The sequence below is a fragment of the Misgurnus anguillicaudatus genome, chromosome 13, assembly GCF_027580225.2.
Source record: "Misgurnus anguillicaudatus chromosome 13, ASM2758022v2, whole genome shotgun sequence".
Taxonomy (NCBI): domain Eukaryota; kingdom Metazoa; phylum Chordata; class Actinopteri; order Cypriniformes; family Cobitidae; genus Misgurnus; species Misgurnus anguillicaudatus.
The window spans coordinates 5,341,852-5,364,892 of NC_073349.2; the positions used below are offsets into that span (position 1 = coordinate 5,341,852).

Genomic DNA, 23,041 nt, shown 5'->3' on the forward strand with positions numbered 1-23,041 from the left:
ATTTGGTTACAGGCTGTGAAAACAGGACATATTTCTGCACCTGCTGTGGACACATGAGTGATTTTGAGCTGCTGGTGACACACAGGCTACGGCTGGACAGACTCATTCAGAAAGATATTAAATTAAACACATGCTAGTAATTTGATTCTGTTTATCTTTGAGAGATCTGTTTTATACTTAACTTTTATGTTCATTGGTAACAAAAAAATGTATTTAGATGTTCACAGTTTATGAAGCACATTTATTTTTCCTGAAAATGACATCTTTCCATATAGTTGAAAGGTCTGTTATTTGAGCTATTATGACGTAGAAATTATGAAGCATGTGGTTTTTTTTCCAGTTTGAATCATTTCTAAATGCATCTGCGAATGTGTCTCATCTATCCCATAATAACTTGGCCTTGATTTTTGTTCTAATGTAATATGTAATACTAATTGATCTTTCCAACGTTCTTATACGAGAATGCCTGACCTGCTTGTCAAATCTTGAACATTTGAAATTATTGTCAGTTTGCTGTGAACAATTGTGATATAGCTGCGTTCCACATGAACACTCGAGCCCATTTAGGTGTGCTGTATAAAAAGCATACATCCCTCAAAGCAGTATGGGGCATCTAAATCGTTTTAAAATTTTGTTCAAGTGTTGCTAGGCAACAGCAAAATGGTCTCAGCCTCCCTGTTCATATTAGTATTTCTGCTGGGGTTTTACTCCAATTTATATATTTAAGTTTTTTCTTCCATTACCATAAAAGCTTTTTTTTAACCATTGTCATTTTGCCTGTATCAAAATTGTATGCCTGAACATATTATTCAGAGTTAAAATTAAAATATCATTTATTTTTGTTGCCTTCTCCTTGTAGACATTTATGATAAAAGGGATCTGGCCTCTTTGACTAAATCAATGATATAGATCCGTTTTTAATCATGCATGTGCAATCTGGAAAGTAAATTTCTGTTTTAGAGATCTACCGCCATACCAGGAGCACGCCGAACGCAGTCATAGTAACACGGGGCACATGCTAAATTGTACGGTAGGTCTGCAGTCTCCTCTTACTATACTGTGCCACTGATCTCCTGCATTCACCACAATCACTATGGAAACTGACTTGTGCCGTTGCTGAATCCAACATGCCACATGTGCTGAGATACAGAAAACTGCAGCAAACTCATCTCTCTTCTGTACGATTGCATAATAAATCCATCAGTTTGATAGTATGGCATATTGAGGCTGAATTATTTGATCAAGAAGTCCTAACAAACAACAACCAAACTAATAAAAGAAGAAATCATTATTTTGTTTAGCCAACACACAGACACATTTTAATTTCAACACTAAGACTATAAAAATGCTCTTTATAGTTTTAAAGGTTTAAACTGCTTCAAGCAGCAGGATATTGCTTCGGTCTATCCATGCAGTCCTCAGAGTTTTTCTGAGCTAAGCCCTACATTCAGTCTTGTCTTGTTTTTTTACTGTTTACATAAGGCACATTTACATGTGCTGATGACGTCAGCTCCAATCCAGCACACCGCCTCCCCCCCCAAAAAAAGATCTTCCTCTGGAGTGTAAAAGACATGATATTCGTGCTGGAGCACAAATATGAAAGTTGTGCTTCTGTGTTTTATCGTAAGTGCAGTGAAATACAGCGTGACATGATATTACAACACTGACCAACGCCAGCAGACAAATCAATCTAAATGGTTATAACATGGCACAGACATCCTTAATAATAAAAAACATTCCTCCCTCTGTGCATGTTGCTTTCACCCCAAAGCTTTCATCGACTGGCCATGAGCATGCCTTGCATCTGAATTAGGCCAATGAGTGAAATCTGCACCCACAGAAAGACCAAAGGCGCTTAACATTACGTGACACTTAATTAGGAATTCTTCTACAATATAAGCTTGGAATTCTGCCAGACGCCTATCAGCGGTTTTATAGTGAATGCATTGATCGTTGTGCACGCCGGTGCCTGAGGCGCAAATCTGTGCTGCATTCTTTCCTGCCGGAAACAAGCAACATATCCAGCTTGTGTCTAAATGGCCTGTGAAGGTCAATCTAATTCCAGATGTGAAACTTCCCTTTGGGCAGGAAAATTCTTAATTATTTCATCATGTACTTATGCATGTTTGATTTTCTTTAGTGGAACTGAATGCAGATCTTCTGTCCTCATACAATGAAAATGAATAGGGACCAAAAAGGACAAACAAGGACCATTAATATATTCAAAGTCACTTGAGGTCATACTCCTAGATGTTGAATGAAAGCAAATGTGGCCACCAGTCAACTAGAAGGTCAGAGTGAGTTCAGAATGAGTTAAGCTTACAATTTCATGATGGATTGTAACACAACAGCACTGCTGTCATTATAGTGCTGATTAGACATTTGGAAGACAAGGATATAATGTAGCATGCTGGAGTGAAGAAGTGTCTTATAAGACGAAATGAAATTATTCTGGATTGTCATGATAACCCGGAAAAAAAAAGTCAAGACAAGCTGCTTTCTTCCAAGCAATAAAAACATTTTGTGAGCAGGTACAGTACATGAGCCAAAAACTTTATGACAACCTGCCTGAAGCCTGCCACAGACTGTACAATTTCTGCAAAAAAATTTCGCAAAGAAACTCAAAATTAAACTTTTACTGTAGTAATGCAAGACTGTAAATAGCCATTTATCAGGTGATGAATATTATTACTGCTTAGCTAAAATGCTGAAAATGTTACAGTTGAAGTCAACTGTTAAAGCATGAAATAGATTTACTATGAATATGTAAATTTGATTATAATGTGGGTTTATTTTCAGTAATCATTGAAACACACGCGCACACACACAAACAACAGAGGTTGCGTTAAGACTTGTTCAATCTCTGTGATTTTCTGATGAACAGTGTTGTAAAAATTCTGTCATAATCAACTTATTAGCCGTCATTTCATGTTTTAATGATAATAATTATTTTCGTTCACATGTTCATTTCTAATCATGAACTTACAAGACGAGCATAGAAATTAAAATGTTTATTTATTTGTGAAAAGAACAGATGAACAGAGCCCGTGCATCACTTTACATGTTTAACATCACATGAAGCAGATGAATGAATGAGTTTGTTTCACGATAATCATCTTTCATCTGGGACAGCCAAAAAATTTAGAGCAGATACCTTAAGTCAGTGAGATGGAACAAACTATAGATCGAACTTGTTGGTCCAACATATCCCAGAGATGCTCAATTGGATTGGATCTGGGGAATTTGGAGGCCAGGGCAACACCTTGAACTCTTCGGGCTCTATCATACACCCGGCGCAATGCGTGACGCAAGTGTCTTTTGCTAGTTTCAACCCAGTGCAATTATCATTTTCACGTTTAGCGTTATTTACGTTATTTACGTTATTTATTCCATGGGCGCTGAAATGTAAAAGACTATTATTGAGTCTCTTGGACATAAATGAGGACCGATTATGAGACGTTAGAAGGCGTAAAGAACTGCTTCACCTGTAGTCTGGTAAGTAAATAAATGCTTTGCTTTAAACAAATGCATCTGTTTTTAAATGCTACCTTACGAATTTATTGTATATGATGACTTTGTACCTGTGGATATGGTGAAATGAGAATCTTAAGTAATGCTTTTTAAAACACCCATGGCGCTGTCCGAGTGCTAAAACGCTTCGGCTCTCCGCACGTTTTTAAATTCTTTATCTCTTGTTTGTATTTTTAGAGTACAAACCTTTTCTTGCATATTTGCTAATTATTCTATGAGATTACAGTGATTATGTAGAATATCAATACATTTACAGCAATTAAAAGCCTGCTATTTTAACATGGCAGTGTGAATGAACAAAAAATCTAATAATCCTGGAAAATTCCAGGATGCATTTTCTGTGTATTTTCCGGAATGTCTGTGTAAAAAGGGCTTAAGAAAGGGGTCCAGCGTGGCTTTTAAAAGCAATGGAGTGACCAGGGTCTGCTTAAAACTGGATGGAAAGGTTCCGGTGAGAAGGGAGGTATTGATGATATGTTTGCGTGTCGGTGTGAGTGTGTATGAAATGGCCTGTAAGAAATGGGAGGGGATTGGGTTGAGGGGCCAGGTGGTGGCGTGGGTCAAAAGAAGTTTAGTAACGAATAATGGATGTCAGATCTGGGTTTAGTTTGTTCTGGGGTTTGTGGTGTGGAAAATTGATTGCTGGTGGATGTTTTGTTGGTGAAAAAGTTTGCAAAGTTATCCACTGACAGCGAGGAAGTGGGTGGAGGGTAGAGTTTTGAACAGCTGCTTTGCTTTGGGTGCGTTTCTTACCTTGGTGGTAAAGTAGGATGTTTCAGCTGTAGTGACACTAGCTGAAAGAGAGGACAGAAGTGACTGGTAGTGGCAGAGGTCGGCAGGGTTGTTAGTCTTGTGACATTTCCTTACTACAGCCCTGAGAATAGTCTGTTGCTCACATATAATACCAGACAGCCAGGAGCAAGAGGAAGAAGCACAAGCTGGTCTGGAGGACAGAGCATCTAAACAAGGTGTCAGTGGCAGCGTAAGCGAAAGTTGCGCCTGATATGAACTGAAGGCAGCGTGGGTGTGTGAAATGTAGGGGGGTGCATGTTGAAAGTTATGAAAAAAATGGTCAGATAGATAAAGAGGAATTCCTTAATGTTGTCCGTAGTGCAGTTGCGAGTGTAGATGAGATGAAGCTGGTTTCCCGATATGTGATTGGCAGCAGTGGTGAGGCAAGTTAGGTCGAATGAGGAGGTGAGTGTGTGGAAGTTTGCAACGCAGGGTTTCTCCAGGTGGATGTTAAAGTCCCCGAGTACTACAAGAGGGCTGATGTCTTCACATGAGGAGGGCTGCACATGAATGCTGATACCAGTTTAACTAAATAGTAAAAGTATGCTTACACACCTATTGACGGAAGTTTGAGTGAGGAAGGAGCAGGAGTGATGTTGTTACTTGTACCCGAGGTCGAAGTGCTGCAAAACTAAGTGCTCTTCCGCCATACAATATAGTTCTCAATTTTGATCCGCCTAAACAATCGCAACATTTTATTATGTGCCACCATACTTACTCGTGTAACTACTCATAACAGTCTTTAAATAGGGAAAACATGGTGTGTTTGTTGGCTTAGCAGAGCCGTTTGAGCTTAGCTGGCGACTGACGTATTCCTGTGGACGGAGTTTAGTCAAAAACTCTTATATTATTGACGTCATTCAATCGGGAAGTAGAGGGCTGTAGTCCAAACCAACCGTTCACTGAAGGCTTTGAAAGGGGAATTCTGTTAAAGAAAATTTATTGCCTGCCAGTGAACTTTGAACTTTATCATTTTGCAGGTATTATTTATGCTCTAACAGCAACATTACACACTAACTTAAGTTTGAAAAATGGGATCAGGAAGAACGTGACCTTTAACATATATTTCCAAATGTATGCAACAAATACATTTCTAATGTTACAACCAATATGGCAAAAAAATATTTTTACTGGCCAAAATATAAAAGTTTGTTTAAAATGTATGAAGTAAAATTATCAAATGTATAAAATAAAGTTACAAAAGTTGTCACTGGGACAGTACCCTTTCAACCTTTGTACCCAAAGAGTGCATATTAGTACTTCAAATGTACTTGGCAGTTCACGGATACATATTTGTACCTACATGGTACGTATTAGGACCTTTTTTAAAGGGTACTGCCCCAGTGACAGCTTGGTACTTTTATTTTTGACAGTGTATGTATAAAATATAATATAAAAAGTACATATTTGCAGTTGAAAATATATTTAATTTTAAAGCAACACTATGTAGTTTTTTTACCTTTAAATAATGTCTCTAAAATTATTTCAGTGATAGAACAACTTTTAACTGGACAAATTGTACTGTTGCTGCAACCTGAGCAGCCTCCTAGCTGCTACAAGCACACTCTGAAAGTGGTGGTGAAGGGTAGAGCACACAGCCCCTCCCCTCCCCCTGCCTGCAGAAGAGTGACTGATACCAGGCACTGTTGCACTTTTCAACCACATGGGGGAGCTGTAAGTCATTTTTACATGGAAACTACATAGTGTTGCTTTAACCTTTTCAAACCTGTTGTTTACAGGTTTGTAACATACAAAGTTTTTTAAAATATTTTTGTAAAATATACAAAAATTGCCAACATTTTTGTAAGCATATTTCAAAATATATTTCAGCACATATATTTTTTGTATATTTTGAAATATATATATATATATATATATATATATATATATATATATATATATATATATATATATATATATATATATTTGCTGTTTAATGCCTTACTAATAAAAGTTATTATACATATGTTGTGCATATTGTGTCTAATTTATAGACTATTTAATATTTCTAATATTAATTAATTCTTATTAATTATGTAGGAAAACTAACTAGCAGTTTAAGTGTTACATGATAACTAGAGAGGAGATTTGACGCTACACTGAATTAATAAATTAAATAATACAATTAATACAGTGATAGTAACTGCCATCTGCAATCTTATTGATCTTTGGGCACAGACATTTGCATGCAGGTATACATAACAAATAATTAGCCAAAGTGTGCATGTACAGAATATAACATAACATTCAAAGTTCCCATAAACCACCTACACTGAAAAAATAAAGGCTGGATTAACTTACATAAATTTTTAGTAAGTTTCACATGGAATTTTTAGCAAATATATGCAATTGCTTAACATTTACAGTATGAACATATACAGATATGATTTCTTATTTTAGAGACTCACATTTCTGCTGCCATCACAGTTCTTTTCGAATTCTTTTGGAAAAGACATGAGTAATACTGAACTGTGGAAGACTGCAGGAAAAGTGTGCAAAGATCACACCCGGGTTGCTAGGATGGGTACTGAAGTCCTCTAAACATTTTACTCAGTTTTGACAACTAAAACCCTGACAACTTTTAGTTGTAATCTTCTTTTGTGCTACAGTAGTTAAGGTTCTGGAATTTTGATAACAAAATAAAGCTTTTTGGTTAAAACGTCTTGGTTAAAACACGCTAGTAAAAAGTTCCCACTGGTAAATCCACAGCTAATATCCCTTTAAATTTTGAGTGATGAAGATAAACATTATTTCAGGAAAAAATATAAATTGTTAAATAAATAAATAAATTGTTGATGAATAATTTTGAGTGAAAGTGAAAGGACAGGACCCTGGATGGATTAAATTCTGATGAAGCTTTCATATGACATATTTGCATTTGAAGGAGGAATAATGAATTTGAATGAATGCTACACATATGGGTCATAGGAAACGTCAAGAAAGATGACATGATGTAAGATTTGCCCGTCATTTTGATTTAGTTTTCATACTCTCTAAAAATGGTTCATGTTATTTTATGGCAAAACATAAAAGATAGCGTGCATAGAGGGCAAAATGTGTGTGTGTTGCCTTCTTTTTTCCTTTCATTTGAGGACAAAATGTGAGAGGAAATTGCAGTGTTTATCTGTGCTCTGCTACTACATGAAGGAGTGTGTTTCTATGGCAACCTCTTGAAAATGACGTGCTCTGAATGACATTTCATAAGATGTGCTTGTGAAAGGAAGACAACTGCTTCTGTTAAACATCATTGTAAAGAGAAATATACAATGCTCCACTGAAAGCGCTTTCATGTCTTTAGACTTTCTGCTGCGTATCTTCTGCACGCCAGATAAATTTGTTATTTCTTACAGGAAATAAAGAACTAGTTGAATCTACTGCCCCCTGCAGTTAACAGACCGCTGTATTGTATATGCTGTACCATACTGTATACAGTATTATATTAACTTTGTATAGTCAAGATTCATTTTGAATGGAGGTGTAAATGTTTCAAATAAATGCTTAGCACAGAATCCTGCAATGTTCTGTCTACTACCCGGTTGTACTGCCATATTCTTCACATGGATGAAGAGCTAATCAATAGCATTATCATACAGCACTTTTGCAGTTCTTCTTGAAAGATATAATTATTATTTTGCCATCTGAAAACAGACAAATTGGTATATATTAAATATTAAATATATATAATTTAAAATATTAAATATATAGAATATATAAATAAAATATAAAGCAGTAGTATTACTGCAAACTTTAGAATAGATTATAATCTAATTAAATATATATACTCATTTATTGACTACCAAACCTCTAGTCAATTAATTGCCTGTGATAAATACCCGGGGTTCATATTAAAGCTCACTTATTACACAGCTCTCTAAAATAGTTGATTCTGATTGGCCAGTCGCGACATTCCGAGGTATGTTATTCCAAGATAACAACCACTTAAAACAATTAACACATGGTAACCCGTATGCTGCAAATCATTTTGACAGGTACAGTTTAATATTACACAAAGATGAAATATAATATGTATTTTAATAACATATATGATATTATATTTACAAATGATTAAACCAAATAGTCTTCATGACATCTGAACATCTCGTCTTATCTTAAAACTAAATGAAAGTAAGTGGGTTTTCCTCATGGAAGGTCTGCATTTGTTAAAAATGAGCAAATAAAATATTCCAAATCAATATTTGTTTCTTATTTTACACTGTAAAAAATGCAGCATTTTTGTCAAATCAATAAAATTGTTCAATTGTTTTGTTAAACAACTTCAACTTGTTTTTATAAGTAATGTCAACTTATCACAGGTCAAAACTTAAAATATTAGGTCGAATTGACTAGCAAAGTTGTTTTTACTTCAAAGGCACTGCTTTTTTACAGTGTACTTATGGGGTGTACAGGTATGTATGCAAAATGGCAATACTTTCTTGGCAAATCAGACAAACAGCCTTTTGTCTGATATTGATTAAGTATTTTAATGTCCATTCTTTGTTAAACACACTAATTTTTCATTAGTTTTTCTGAACACTAAACCCCTTCTCTGAACCAAATTCATAGTGGCCTAAGCCCATTTGTCAAATAATTCACTCTTTTTGCAAAACTCTAAACACAAACTTCTTACTAAGACACATTTTACACTGCAATGCACTTGTTTTAAAATGCTAAACACAGGCAGGCAAAAGGAGAACACAACTACAACACTTTTTTTCTAATGGTATTTTTTACCAATTGGAAATAGTGTGAGAGGCAGATGAAGATCATGAGGAAGAGCAGGACACCAGAGACGATGCAATTGGCTTAATTTTGCAGTTGGATTGCTGACTTTTTACAAAATACAAGCGCTGCTTAAAGTATCTACTATTTTCACTGAAATAAACTTGTGATTACAGTAATAGAGATTTTTAACAGTGTTTGTCAAATGTGTTATTATATACAATAAACATGTATTTTTCTGTAAGCAGATGTCCTTGATGTTGTGTTTTCCATTTTTTAAGGTTGTGTCTAATGGATGCTCTGTAGTGTTTTATATTGTAGACTTATGTGTGCATGATTTGAAAACGTGAGTTAGTTTGGTTTTGAAGGAATTGTTTGATTTTGCTAGAAGAGTCAGGGGTTCTGTCTGTGTATTTAGTTTGGACAATTTGGATTTGTGTTTAAGGTTTTGAGAAAATGAGTGATGGTTTCAAAATTGTGTTTTAGCAATTCAGAAAAACTGTAATATTTTCAAGGCAGTAGCGAGCTGAATCGCGCCATCTATTGGATTTTGTTTGTATTGCACTTAATTGGTCATTTTGTACAAAAAAATCCTACCGCAAACCATTTTTTTGTGTACATGTTTGACTATGTCTGTGATGCCCAAACATCCTAACCATTATAGAACATAAGACTGCCCTGCTAAAAAACAAATAGACACCATCACAGAAATTCTACTGGTTTTATTGGGAATTTGATTGGTTCTAATGGAATATGGCCCAAAACACACTACAGTGTAGTGGTTTTAATGGTAAAAGCTAATGGTTCCTATTGGTATTTTAATGGAAACCATTAGAATTTTCTGTAATGGTTTTATTGTTTTTTTTCAGCAGGGTGATTTGGTGGAAAATATCAGGTGTTCGACTGTTTCAGTCATACCATCATGTCATATTGAAACTTTGCCCTTAACCTTGGGGAAATACACAAAATTTTAGTACAGTTATTCAAATATTAGTTTTGTAGTGTTTTAGTATGCAAGTTGATATTATGTAATGTGATGTGGTTACACTTACTTAAGTGTCCACACACACGCACACAAACTGGAGTAGATTTCCTGCGAATTCCAGGGAGGTGGAGCTTCTGAGGCCCTTAAGCTTTGTGGACATGGTCCAGTACTTTATGAACTGGCCTGAGCCCAAGGCCTAAGCCAATGCCGCAACTCCAGCCCCAATGTCCTCAATTCCAGAGGATCGCATCCTGGCCGTTGCATCCTTGACTCCGCACACCTCGACTTCTGAAGGTCCTGTCGTCCCAGTTAGCCTTGGTGGGAAGCGTGGCAGAAGGACATTGTGGGATACGGGTCGGACAGCTTCTCCTCGGAGCCAGCCATGCCAGCGGCACAGTCAGCTACAGCGCCCCCTGTCTCGGCTCCACAGCCAGCTACAGCGCCCCCTGTCTCGTCTCCACAGCCAGCTGCAGCGCCCCCTGTCTCGGCTCCACAGCCAGCTACCGAGCCCCCTCCACAGCCAGCTGCAGCGCCCCCTGTCTCGGCTCCACAGCCAGCTACAGAGCCCCCTGTCTCGGCTCCACAGCCAGCTGCAGCACCCCCTGTCTCGGCTCCAGAGCCAGCTGCAGCTTCCTGTCTTGTCTCTACAGCCAGCTGTAGCGCCCTCTGTCTCGGCTTCAGAGCCAGCTGCAGCGCCCCCTGTCTCGGCTCCAGAGCCAGCTGCAGCGCCGCCTGTCTCGGCTCCACAGCCAGCTACAGCGCCCCCTGTCTCGTCTACACAGCCAGCTCCCCCGTCTCGTCTCCACAGCCAGCTACCGCACCCCCTGTCTCGTCTACACAGCCAGCTCCCCCCATCTCATCTCCACAGCCAACTGCAGCACCCCGTCTCGGCTCCACAGCCAGCTGCAGCCCCCTCCTGTCTCGGCTCCACAGCCAGCTGCAGTGCCCCCTGTCCCATCATCATCCTCCTCCTCATCTGCCGGGACCCTTGCCTCAGTATCCATGTCTTCCCTGGACTCTCTCCCCTACCCTCTTAGCCCTAGTTTGCCTATGTCTGCTCCTTTTCCTGCCCCTTTCATGCCCTGTAACCCATCCTTACCCCCTTGTGTTTCTCATGTCACTCCTGTCTCAGCCCTGCTTCAGTTGGTCACCCCTGGAACTGCCCCTCTTCATTTTCCCCCAGCCAAGCCTGCCTCTCCCAAACCCCCTGTAAATCCTGCCTGGACTCCCTGCTCCCGTCCTGGTCCGGCAGCTCCCCAATCAAAGACTTCTTATCCGCCCAGTTTCACCATGCCTGGACCTCCCCCCCATGAACTTCTTTTGTTCCCCACCCCCCTTTCAATGGATGTTGTTTTTACTATGTCATCTCAACCCCCTTGTTATGTATTCATGTCTACCCCTGTTATGTTGTGCTATGTATATTTGGTCCTTGTCACTGTGTCAGTCTGTCATGTCTCATCTATCTTTACTCCCCTGAGGGACACCTAGAGGTGTTCATTTGGGAGGGGGTACTGTCATGATCCTGGCTTTATGGTCATCGTTTTGTGTCAGGATCATGACAGTCCCATGTATGTTATGTGGAGCACAACACTGTAAAAAAATTCCGTAGAAATTACAATGTTATTGCAGCTGGGTTGCCGGTAATTTATGTTATTTACTGGCAAGAGTTTGTTCAAAGTTAAATACATTTTAAATATTAACAAGTCTTTATCTTTACAGAATAAAACTATACAATAATCATACAGAAATCATCATCAACCTTTTTCTGTTTTTTTGCTTCAGATTTTGAGTCCCAGAATGTTTTGCTTGATGCTGTTTTTTTAGTTTTACTCTGTAAAGACAAAGACTTGTAAATGTTTAATGTTCATTTAACTTTGAACTAAATGTTGCCAGTAAAAAACATACATTTAAATCTACGGTAAGTTACCGGCAACTCAGCTGCAATTTCTATGGAATTTTTTTAAAGTGAAGTTCATTGTTGTTTGTTTGACTTTGCCCATGTGCTGTTCTCTGTCTCGTCTCCTGACTCCGCCCCCTCGTCTACTTGTTAACCACCTGATTATTGTTTACTCACTGTCACACGTTCCCCTCTTGAAGTAAATGTCAAGTCTTGTTTTAAAGTTTAATGTCAAGTTTATTGTTGGTTTAGTCTGTCTTGTGTATTGTTTGCAAAGTTCTTGTTGTCTGCCCCCTCATGGGTTTTTTTGTTTTCCAGTTTTTGTTTAATAAAAGTGTTTCTGTTGTCTGCGCCTAGGTTCTGTCCAACCAATTCCAACAGTCTTAACTTTTCTTATGAAGGTGAACTTGATGTACTTTGGTTTTAATAAACTTTTGTAAAGTCAGGTAGTCTTTTATGCCCAAGTCTTATGACCAATTTCCTATTTAGCTGCTGTCATGTTCTTTTTGTCCATGGGATTGCATCTGCATAAAAATTAAAGGTTAAGTAAGTACTCGATTTATTTACCTCTGATATTTTTCAAGGATCAAAAATTAAACGTACGTATTGACTCAAGCAGCAATTACTTAGAACAACTCTTTTCTTTAAAATGTAATTATATCTATTATATATAACAAGTGTGGTTGCTGCACACTAGCAGCAGAGCAACACTTCCAGTTCTACTAGTAAAAAGTATCCGGACCTCTTTTTTATGTGTTGTTGCCTTGGTGAATCGTAATATTGAAGCTTCATTTATGATGGCTTTTCATAGTGGATGTGCGCGTGCTTAACTCAGAGTCAGTTTACTCCGTGTTGGTTGAACCTCCTTATTGAAACAGGCCCCTGTGCTGGTGCCTTCAGCTTAAAGTGCACCTATTTCATTGCTTAAAACAGCGTTATTTTGTGTATTTGGTATAATACATTGTGTTCGCATGGTTTATGGTTTAAAAAACACATTATTTTCCACATACAGTACATTTTTGTTGCTCCAGATATCTCTGCTTTCCTCAAATGCTCTGATTTTGCATCTATCTGAAAAGCGCTGTGTCCCTGATTGGCCAGCTTATCTGTACATGTGATTAGCCTAAATACCTCTGACATCAGCTGGAAATGTGACGCTCCTTACCATGTTTGAAAGATTTGGTCACAATGCAATGCTAACAGGAGTTAACTAACAGACTGTGAGTCAAAGCGGGAGGAAATATGATAATGTCGTTCTTGTCTACATCACCAATCCTAGGAAGCAAACTGTTGCCTACAATTCGTGTGTTTGTTGTAGTCCAAGAAAAGAGATTTACGTTGGAGACGATAACCTGCATCATTGTTTACTTTGGGGTTTATACTTTTTGCATATTGTTAACATGTACTAATACACATTTACACATCAAAGGAAATGTAAACTCGAGGATAATATGGGCTCTTTAATATTCTTGTACTACATACTTATAGACATACTAGTTTAGTTTTAAACATGCATATGTAGGCCAATAAAATAAATTGTATATTTAATGTTTTTATGCTTTTGCAATGTGAAGACCCAGAAAGAGAGAGAGAGAGAGGAGAGAGAGAGAGATAGATAGAGAGAGAGAGAGAGAGAGAGAGAGAGAGGGGGGGGGGGGGGGGGGGTCTGTCCTATAAAACCCAATTCAGCTCTGACTCTTGACCTCCACTACTCTCTGCACTCAGCTGCAACACAATGAATGATATCTACAAAGCAGCGGTAAGTTTTTAAAGATTTTAACTTTATCTGACAACTTTCACATTGACTTTCCTTTGATTCTATTAAAGAATAGTCTTTAATTCTCTATATAATATTTTATCTATTATAATTTATTATAATTTATCTATTACATATATTTACATATATTTATTACATATATTTTATGTAATAAAAATAGTGTATCATAATATTTACCAATGCAGGATTATTAAGTTTAATGAGACTATAATAACACAATATAATAAAGTTGAAAGATGAAAACATGAAAAGATAAATACTGAACTGATTAAACCATCGAAAGTACTTAGCGAATTACACGCAGTTGTTAACTGTCTCATATCCTGGTAAATGTTTAAACTGTAAAACAAAATGATAAACTCTTGTTCTGCAAAACTGTTTAAAAAGATAAACAGGTATGAAAAGTTTTTTTTGGGGGGGTGGTCTTTTCTTTATTCTCGGTCTTGATTTAAATTCAAACTCAGGATACTTGAATGATTCAACTTAGCATAGAAATAAAGCAGTGTGTAGCCATATAGTTTGCCACAAGCCTTAAAAAGTGTGTTTGATTTGAATGTCTGGAAATACTTTGACTCTTGAGTGTTATCAAAGCTGATAAGAGTCGGTTCATTCATGACTACACAAGGAGCTCTGCCTCTCTCCTGCAGCTAATTTTGGCACATTTTACTCAGCTGGAACTACAGGAGCTTTAGATAAAAACACTCAACCCCAAATTCCTGATCTCAGAATGTGAGAGACAGAGAATAACACATTATTACTCAGTGAAACATACACTATCCCATTCTCCACACTGGAGAATTATTGTTATTAATCATTTAAACTGGGGGAGATGGAGAGTCTTGGATATCCCAAAGGGACCCAATAATGCCCCCAAAATGAACTTTTTTTTTATATAAAACTAGATATTATCAAGCTGTCAAAAACGGCATTATCCATATACTCCAAGTTTCAGAAGAAACAAATCCAAATAAGAACTATGTGCAGTTTTTCTGAGGGATCTTACAGACATTGACTGAGTGACACTGGCAGAATCAATGATTATGACAATTTAAGTTTAAACTTAATTATGACAACATTAAAACAGCATATAAGGTGCCTCAGGGCTCCAGTCCGAGTTATAAGAGTTATAAGGTGAATTAAACTTCACTTAAGAGCTTTGACGTAATTCAAATACTGATTATTATATTTGAAAACATATTTTATTTAGCTGTGTCCACTCAAAAAATATTTTTGCACCTTGTCTAATTTACCTATTTGAAACAAGTTAATACAACACAATTTTTGATTTTTTTTGTCTCAACCTATTTTTATAATGTTCAATCTGCTTAAATTTAAAAAAATTACATGAACTTAATCATTTTATATTGGGACCACATTAATGATTTTTGTTGCTGTTACTTACTGGGCCAGTGGGCCGTGAATCTGTATTTCCCAGCATGCTTTGCATGCAACTGCCTTTGGAGAGTCATTTTTTTAATTAAGTGTTATTTTATGCATTTTTAGGAAAGAAAGACTTTCTAGTGTTTAATGTTGGTTTATCTTATTGATTTAGAAGAGTTTCTGTTATATTTTTACAAATTGTTTGGTTACCATCGTGCAGAAAAATGGTGCTTGTGGTTAGGTTGTGGATGTGACGTACATACTTCTTTAACTGTGTTAATGCCTGTTTGAAGATCAATCTCTTCTCACATGTTCATCCAATGTGTCATTAGCATGCTAACGTGTGCTTATGCTAATTAGTATTATATAGAAACTGACAATTGTTTTAACTAGACTTTTTTGCTTGAATGAACTTGTTTTGTCTTTGTTGAACAGACCAGAATTAACTGAATTAAGTTTATTTTTCTGACCAATGAAAATATATTTATTAAGTTGGTGCAACAAAAGATTATTGGTTTAAATTAACTTATTGTATTCTTATTGTACAAGCCTAAACTAATTTTCGTGGAAAAGTTTTCCTTAATTCAATTATGTTGAATGAACAAACAATTTTTTTGAGTGTATAACTAAACTAAATTAAACTTTTTTCCATTTATGTGTGTTTTTCACATAAACAGGAGATTTAAGAATAGTCTTAATGTTTTTCTTGTATTTGGTTTTAGTTTGTCTTGCCTTACACTTCATTGAGTCTTAGTTTGATAAGAGAAAAAAATATTACAAAAAGTTTCATGCTTTGCTTTATTCACTATTTCTAGAAAGATCTTGTTAGATTAAATAACTGTAATATGTGTGTACAGTAAATGATGGTGATTGTGTTCTCAGCACATCTACAGTAAATGCTTATTGACCTGTGTATGTCTTCAACAGGCAGAGCAGCTCACAGATGAGCAGAAAAATGGTATGGTGGACATAAATCAAAATTTTATTTGATATTAATACTTTAAAGACATGATTAACACGTGAGATGTGAATGGAAGCAGAATTGTTCTAAGGAAAAATTCACCTCATAATACAAATGTGAAGCATTGGGGTTTTGTAATGAAAATATATTTTAAACTTTATACATTTTTAAAATATAAAATACTTTTTCATACATTTCAAACATAATAAAGTTTTTCTTACAAAAAGCAATCACTTCATGATAATGTTTTTTTTTTGTGAACTATGTACACTCTGTGCTATAGTTTTGTGTGTTTTGTATGGCAGAGTTCCGGGCAGCGTTTGATATTTTCGTTCAAGATGCTGAGGACGGCTGTATCAGCACTAAAGAACTGGGCAAGGTGATGAGGATGTTGGGTCAGAACCCCACACCAGAGGAACTCCAGGAGATGATTGATGAAGTGGATGAGGATGGTAAAATCAAGATAAATCTACAACCAGTAATGTTTATATATAGTACCAAATCTTTTTAGTGCATGCGCGTGAAAAATGTCTCTAAGATTATATAAATAAAATAAAAAAACAAAAAGGGTTGTGCTGTACAAGTAAAACATCTGTGACAGTAAAGTTGTGTCACAAATTCATTAATAGGGGAGTGCAGGGGCAAAAGTACAATTTTTCAGAAAAACTTAATTTTAAAAGATAATTTTTTAGACAGAGATATATTTTTGCTGTGGTCCGTAATGTCTATAAATACCAGGTGGAATTTAGTAAAAATGTAAAATGACTTCAGTATAATTTCACTTTAAACATAAGTAGAATTGTTACTTTTGACCCCACCTGCAGGGACGAAAGTAACACAACAAAACAAGATAGATTTTTGTGTTACACTTGTTTTTATTAAATATACACGACAATGACCTCGTTAATATGTAACTGCAAACATATTTTGTAATTTATCTTTGTAAAAAAATTATGAAATTACATTTTCATTTTAAATTTCAGTTTTATCAAATGTTTTAAAAGCAACTGACAGTACAAACTTAAATTGTTAAGAATAAATAATTTTTTCAACAGTTTGAACACTAGAAAATTAAATTAAATCCAATTAGAATAATATACATTTTCAACATATACAATAGTATTAGCAGCGGGATCTCCTCACATTTAAACTCGATTTAATTTTATTTTGAAAAACTCTGAGAGATGAAACTTCAGGATGTGTTAGAGCAGTGGTTCTCAAACTGGGGTCCGGGGCCCCCAGGGGGGCCGCGAGATGGTGCCAGGGGGCCCCCAATTTTATGACATTTTATAAAATACATTAATTTATCATGAAATCTGTGTAATTAAACCTAAAAAAATAAGGCTACTAACCAACAGCACTATTTTGTATAACTTAATATGTTTTGTTTAATTAAAATGTTACATTTTAGAACAGTTTTTTGTCATAAATTTTCTTTGGGGGGGGCCGCGAAGGAGTGCACCGTACACAAGGGGGGCCGCACGCGGAAAAAGTTTGAGAACCACTGTATTAGAGCACTAAATAACCTGTAGATTTATCAGTATTGTAACACATGAAACAAGAAACACAATGCGTTATAAGAGTAAAATTACCGCTTTTGGAATTTACTTATCATGGTTGAAAACACCTTTCCAAATCTACACACGGAAAGCGGTGAGTAGATAACACAATATTTGTCAGCTCTGTCAAGGGTTTCGTGCTAAAGATGCTGTCATAGTCTGGGATGTAAATGTTATCAGGGCTCTAAGAAAATCGCTTTGTTACTTTCGTCCCGCGTTAGTTTCGCCCCGGTTCTCCCATAGTTTTAAAGGAACAGTATGTAAGAAATTTATATCAATTAATCATAAAATGGCCCTGATATGTCACTAGACATTAAGAAATCATTTTCATTTCAAATACTTATATTACTGACAACAGTGGTCTGGCCAGAATATTGTCATTTAAAAAGTTGCAGCCCTCAACTGATGTTTATGTTGTCATTTTGTGTATTAGCCACCAGTTGTGTGATTGCAGTACCAGTTTTAGCCACAAGTTTTGTGATTGCAATACCAGTTTTAGCCACAATCCTACATACTGTTCCTTTAAAGAAGAAAAAAACTCCTCTGGTGATGAGTGGGTTAAGTCCATCTCATATTGTCTGTCTGAGGTGCTGTATAAATGTGATTATATTTTGAGACCACCATTTTTATCCTGACTAGTTTTTGCATAAGTTATACCTACATTACAGATTTGTATCTAAAGCACTAATACACACATTTACATACAGGTCCCATGTGTTTTATTGTTGTGTAGTAGATGAACTCTACGTGGTTCATTGTGATTACATGTACGGTCACTATATGTGATTATAAATGAAGGCTGTGTTTAAATAACTGTATTTGTATTGATATAGGCAGCGGTACGGTGGATTTTGAAGAGTTCTTGGTCATGATGGTGAGATGCATGAAAGACGACAGCAAAGGAAAATCAGAAGAAGAGCTGGCGGAGCTCTTCCGAATGTTTGATAAGTACGGCTGTCTTTAATGTGAACCAAAACAACTGATCTGGTCTTAGAATTTGTGGCATTTATGTTATGTTTATAAAGGTAGACCTGTATAAAGTAAAGGTATATTCTTTATAATAATCATTTCATTTTGATAATGAATATGAAGTTTGTTTGAATAAATGAGTGTGTGCTAAATGAGCACATCATTTATTTATCTTTGTGTAGTTCAGCATTAAGTGAATTTCTGAAACCCTGACATAGTTCTTCTTTAAACTATATTCTGTAATGTCAAACTGCTGCTGGATTGGTCATGTCTGTGTGGGAATACAGGAATACAGATGGCTACATTGATCTTGAGGAACTGAAGCTGATGCTGGAAGCTACAGGTGAAGTCATCACTGAAGATGACATTGAGGAACTCATGAGAGACGGAGACAAAAACAACGATGGAAAAATCGATTATGATGGTGGGGGAGTTTACTCGAAACCTTCTGATTTATGTTCTTCTCTTGACACATCACAAGCGGTTTTTCATTTATGACATCCTTCTCTTTCAGAGTTCCTGGACTTCTTGAAAGGAGTGGAATAAATGAAGTGAAAGAAGGTCTTCATGATGTTTCACCTTTCAATTAAATAGTAAACATGCTTGATTCAAAATATCTTTTTCAAGGATCCATCACAGCTGTTGTAAATACGATTCATGAAGTAATTTATTTACCTTTAAGATTTAGCTTAAGGTGGTTTTAATCTCTTTACTCATTCATGGAAAACATTTCACCCCAGATAAATTGAAATAAATGTGATGTGGTGCCACAATCATACAGTATGACACCCAGCATGGATGTGGTTTGAAATGTATGATAACATGATTTTTTCTGGAGTATAAATAAAGTGTGGCCTGACGTTCTCTCTGTTCCTTCTCAAAATGTTTTTCAGCAGTTTGTTGTACAATGACAAATTATTTCCCCAAAGTTATAAAAAAATCTAATTTAATTGAGTTTAAGCTCTGGTTGTTATAAGTTGTGTTCGCTGCTATGGTACAGTAATACACGGGCATCATGTGAAACATCCTCTCAGGGAGAGGATAGAAACACGACAAGTACCGAGGCATGAGGAATGAAGAGTTAAATAGTTTGCATAATAAATGAAAATTCTGTTTTATTTACTTACCCTCATGTCTTTTAAAGCTTGTTTGATTTAATTCTGTAAAACATAAAAATTATAAATTATAAATATGTTCACAGAAGACCAAACTCAGTCATACAGAATTACTTAATCTTGTGTGAATAAATCTTCCTGTTTATCCATAAACAAACTTCAGTCCTATAGAGAAAGAATATAGATTACCAGCATTTAGAGCGGACGACGTCAGACCGTGCAGACAGCTTCAGGCCAATCATAACGTTTTGATACAGATGACGCGTTTACCCCTGCACTGTTTACTGACGTTTCCACACATACTCTTCATTTTCTTTTACTTTGTAATAACAACATTTCTAAAATCCCCATATAATTGTCCAATTTTCACAAACAAATGCTTCTTTCCTGGAATTTAATTTATAAACACAATTTCTCACCTGTTAGATGTTTCATATGGAATAACGAATATATTTTATATAAATTCAAAACATTGTTTTTTGAAAACTGGTTTTCTAATTATATTGTTTTGGTGAGCCAACTTTTCAAGTCTTCTTTTATCTTATTCTGAATTTTTGTCAAAATCTAAAATCCCAATCACTCCTAAAAAATATGCTGTAGTTATGGATGCTGTCCCTCTGGGTTAAAAAGGCTTTGTAAGAACACATCTACCCAATCATCTTTGCAATATTTAAAGCAACACCATGTAGTTTTTTACCTTTAAATAATGTCTATAAAATTATTTCGGTGATAGAACAACTTTTAACTGGACAAATTGTACTGTTGCTGCAACCTGATGTCACGACAGGGTTGTAATGACAGGACGCAAACGCAAGGCTCCAAATAAATAACATTTAATAACACAAACACGAGGGTTGACATGGTGAATACAGAACTCAGGAACATTAACACAGGAAACAGACAGGGTATCAATGACAATAATCCGGCAACCGGTGTGACAGAAACAAGGCATATAAATACAAAGACAATTAAAAATAAGACAGGTGTGGTGTATTGGCGTAATGAGTCAATGAGAGTCCAGGTGAGACGGATCAGTGCAATACACAAAACATGTCACGGACTAGCCGTGACATAACCCCTCCCTCTACGAGTGGCTACCAGACACTCACAAAAACACAAAACAAAAACAAAGTCTGGTAGCGAGAGTCCAAGGGAGGGGTGGAGGGCTTGGGGACCCTGGCGAAGCCGGCAGCCGCCGGGATGAGACCAACAGGACGGTTGGCCAGACTGCATCAGGAGAACCGGAGCGATCGCTTCGAGAACCAAGGCAGACGAATTACCCCCCTTCTGGGAATCGTCGACGATCAGATGCCCCCGGAAGTCATCTCCCATCCCCTCGCGAAAACGGAGACCCTCCCTCGGTAGCCACCCCGGGGAAATGATCGGGCGTGGTCCGTTCCGGATCCCCCTGCGAGCAGGATGGTGGTCCTCCGAGGGACCGTCGACGAAGACTCAACCGCCTGGGCCGATCCTCCTCCCGCAGGTCCGCAGGAGCGAGCGATCGCTCACGGTGGTCCCCAAGAGACATCGGGGCTGATGGGGAATGAACCCCGATGTCACTACTCCCTCGACAAAACTCCTGGGGGAGCCGCCCTCCGTGAAACCGCTGCGTCCAGTTTGGCCGGATTATTCTGTCACGACAGGGTTGTAATGACAGGACGCAAACGCAAGGCTCCAAATAAATACTAGCCGTGACACCTGAGCAGCCTCCTAGCTGCTACAAGCACACTCTGAAAGTGGCGGTGGAATGTAGGAAACACAGCCCCGCCCCTCCCCCTGCCTGCAGAAGAGTGTCTGATACCAGGCACTGTTGCGCTTTTCAACCACATGGGGGAGCTGTTAGTCATTTTTACATGGAAACTACATAGTGTTGCTTTAAATCCCGTTGACACTGCTATTGGTCAAATTTGCTTTCCTTCATCCTCTGTTGAACACAATAATCAACAGGTTCAGGCTCTTTTTCAAAGGGATGTTGTATCTAGACCTCCCATTATAACTTTTCGGAATAGCCGTGTTGATAGTTTGATCTGGCATAGAATTTGGAAATTACTTCATAAATATTTATTAACAAATAAAGTAAAAGAGATCTTTTAAACTCATTTTTAAATATTACCCCAGCAAATACTTCCTTGTAAACAGAGTTAATTGTCACATTGACATTTTATGTGGTCAACATAAAGAAACATTTTTTTTTCATTTGTTTTGGAGTTGTGCTGATTCAAAAAAAAAAAAAAAATTGGTTAGATTTGTGCTCTTTTGTTAGAATTCATATTTTGCCCAGCTTTCAACTTTGCTTTGAAAATATTTTTATTCGTTTTTTCTCTTACGACATGTCATTACATAAGGAATTTTTCTGGTTAATTTGTTACTTTTGTTGGCAACAGGTGATTATAAACCATTATTCCAAATTTTGCTATATGAAGTTAAGAAATACCTAAAATGTATACGTTTTATTTATAATCTGATAAACAAGAAAGCTGGTAAATGTATTAATGTATATAAGCATTTTCGTGTTTTTATTTTTTAAAAATCCCTTCTTTTTTCTTTCATCCGCAGGCTAATGTAAAAAATTGTTGAATATGATTGATTCAATAAAAAAAGCTTCCACACGCGCACACACACACACACACACACACACACACACACACACACACACACACACACACACACACACACACACACACACCTGATTAAAAGTCTAGCACACCTTAAGTTAACAATCACATTTTTTCACCAAAGTTGTTTAAAACAGCTTACCATCTATTTGCCCAATTGCCGACGTCCTTAACACACCCTCTGTGAAGCCTAATGTGCAAAAAGTAACTTGTTTAAGATGCAGGTTCCGTTTTACGTCGCCTAATGCAATGTTGTTTGGTCACGAGCAACTTCGCGACCGTCAGCATTTGCCACAGATATGAAAACAACAAAATACAGACTGTCATAACCTGACACTGTTTACAAATACATCACGGAGCTCGCCAAAAAACAACAACAACAACACCGAGCTCTCTGTGCTACAGGTAACTTCCACTTTCTCTCCGAGTTAAACGGTATTTTGATACTGATGTTTGAATAATATAAAATAAAAAAACGGAATGTCACTGCGTGTGCAAATAGCATATTTTTGTATATTTAATGGTAAATTTATTCTGTTAAATTCATGGCAATTTACCGAAATTACCGTGTGCATACCTGTCAAGTATCCCGTTTTGGCTGGGAAAGTCCCGTATTTTACCCTCCTTTCCCGCCGTCCTCCAGTATTAGTATTTTCCCGTAAATCTCCCGTATTTTTACCTCCGTTATTACAAAAATAATAATGCCCGGGCGGAGTAATAAAAACATTCCCAATCTGAGCT

The 23,041-nt window shown here is 36.9% G+C and overlaps 1 protein-coding gene across 1 annotated transcript; it reads left to right on the plus strand.

Moving 5' to 3' along the window:
• Positions 1–13,580: 13,580 nt before the first annotated feature.
• tnnc1a (troponin C type 1a (slow)) lies at positions 13,581–19,448 on the plus strand. Its single transcript, XM_055189420.2, has 6 exons — positions 13,581–13,683; positions 16,009–16,039; positions 16,348–16,494; positions 18,435–18,549; positions 18,858–18,994; positions 19,085–19,448. The coding sequence occupies exons 1-6, from the start codon at positions 13,660–13,662 to the stop codon at positions 19,114–19,116; spliced, it is 486 nt and encodes a 161-aa protein (XP_055045395.1). The 5' UTR covers positions 13,581–13,659; the 3' UTR covers positions 19,117–19,448.
• Positions 19,449–23,041: the final 3,593 nt, after the last annotated feature.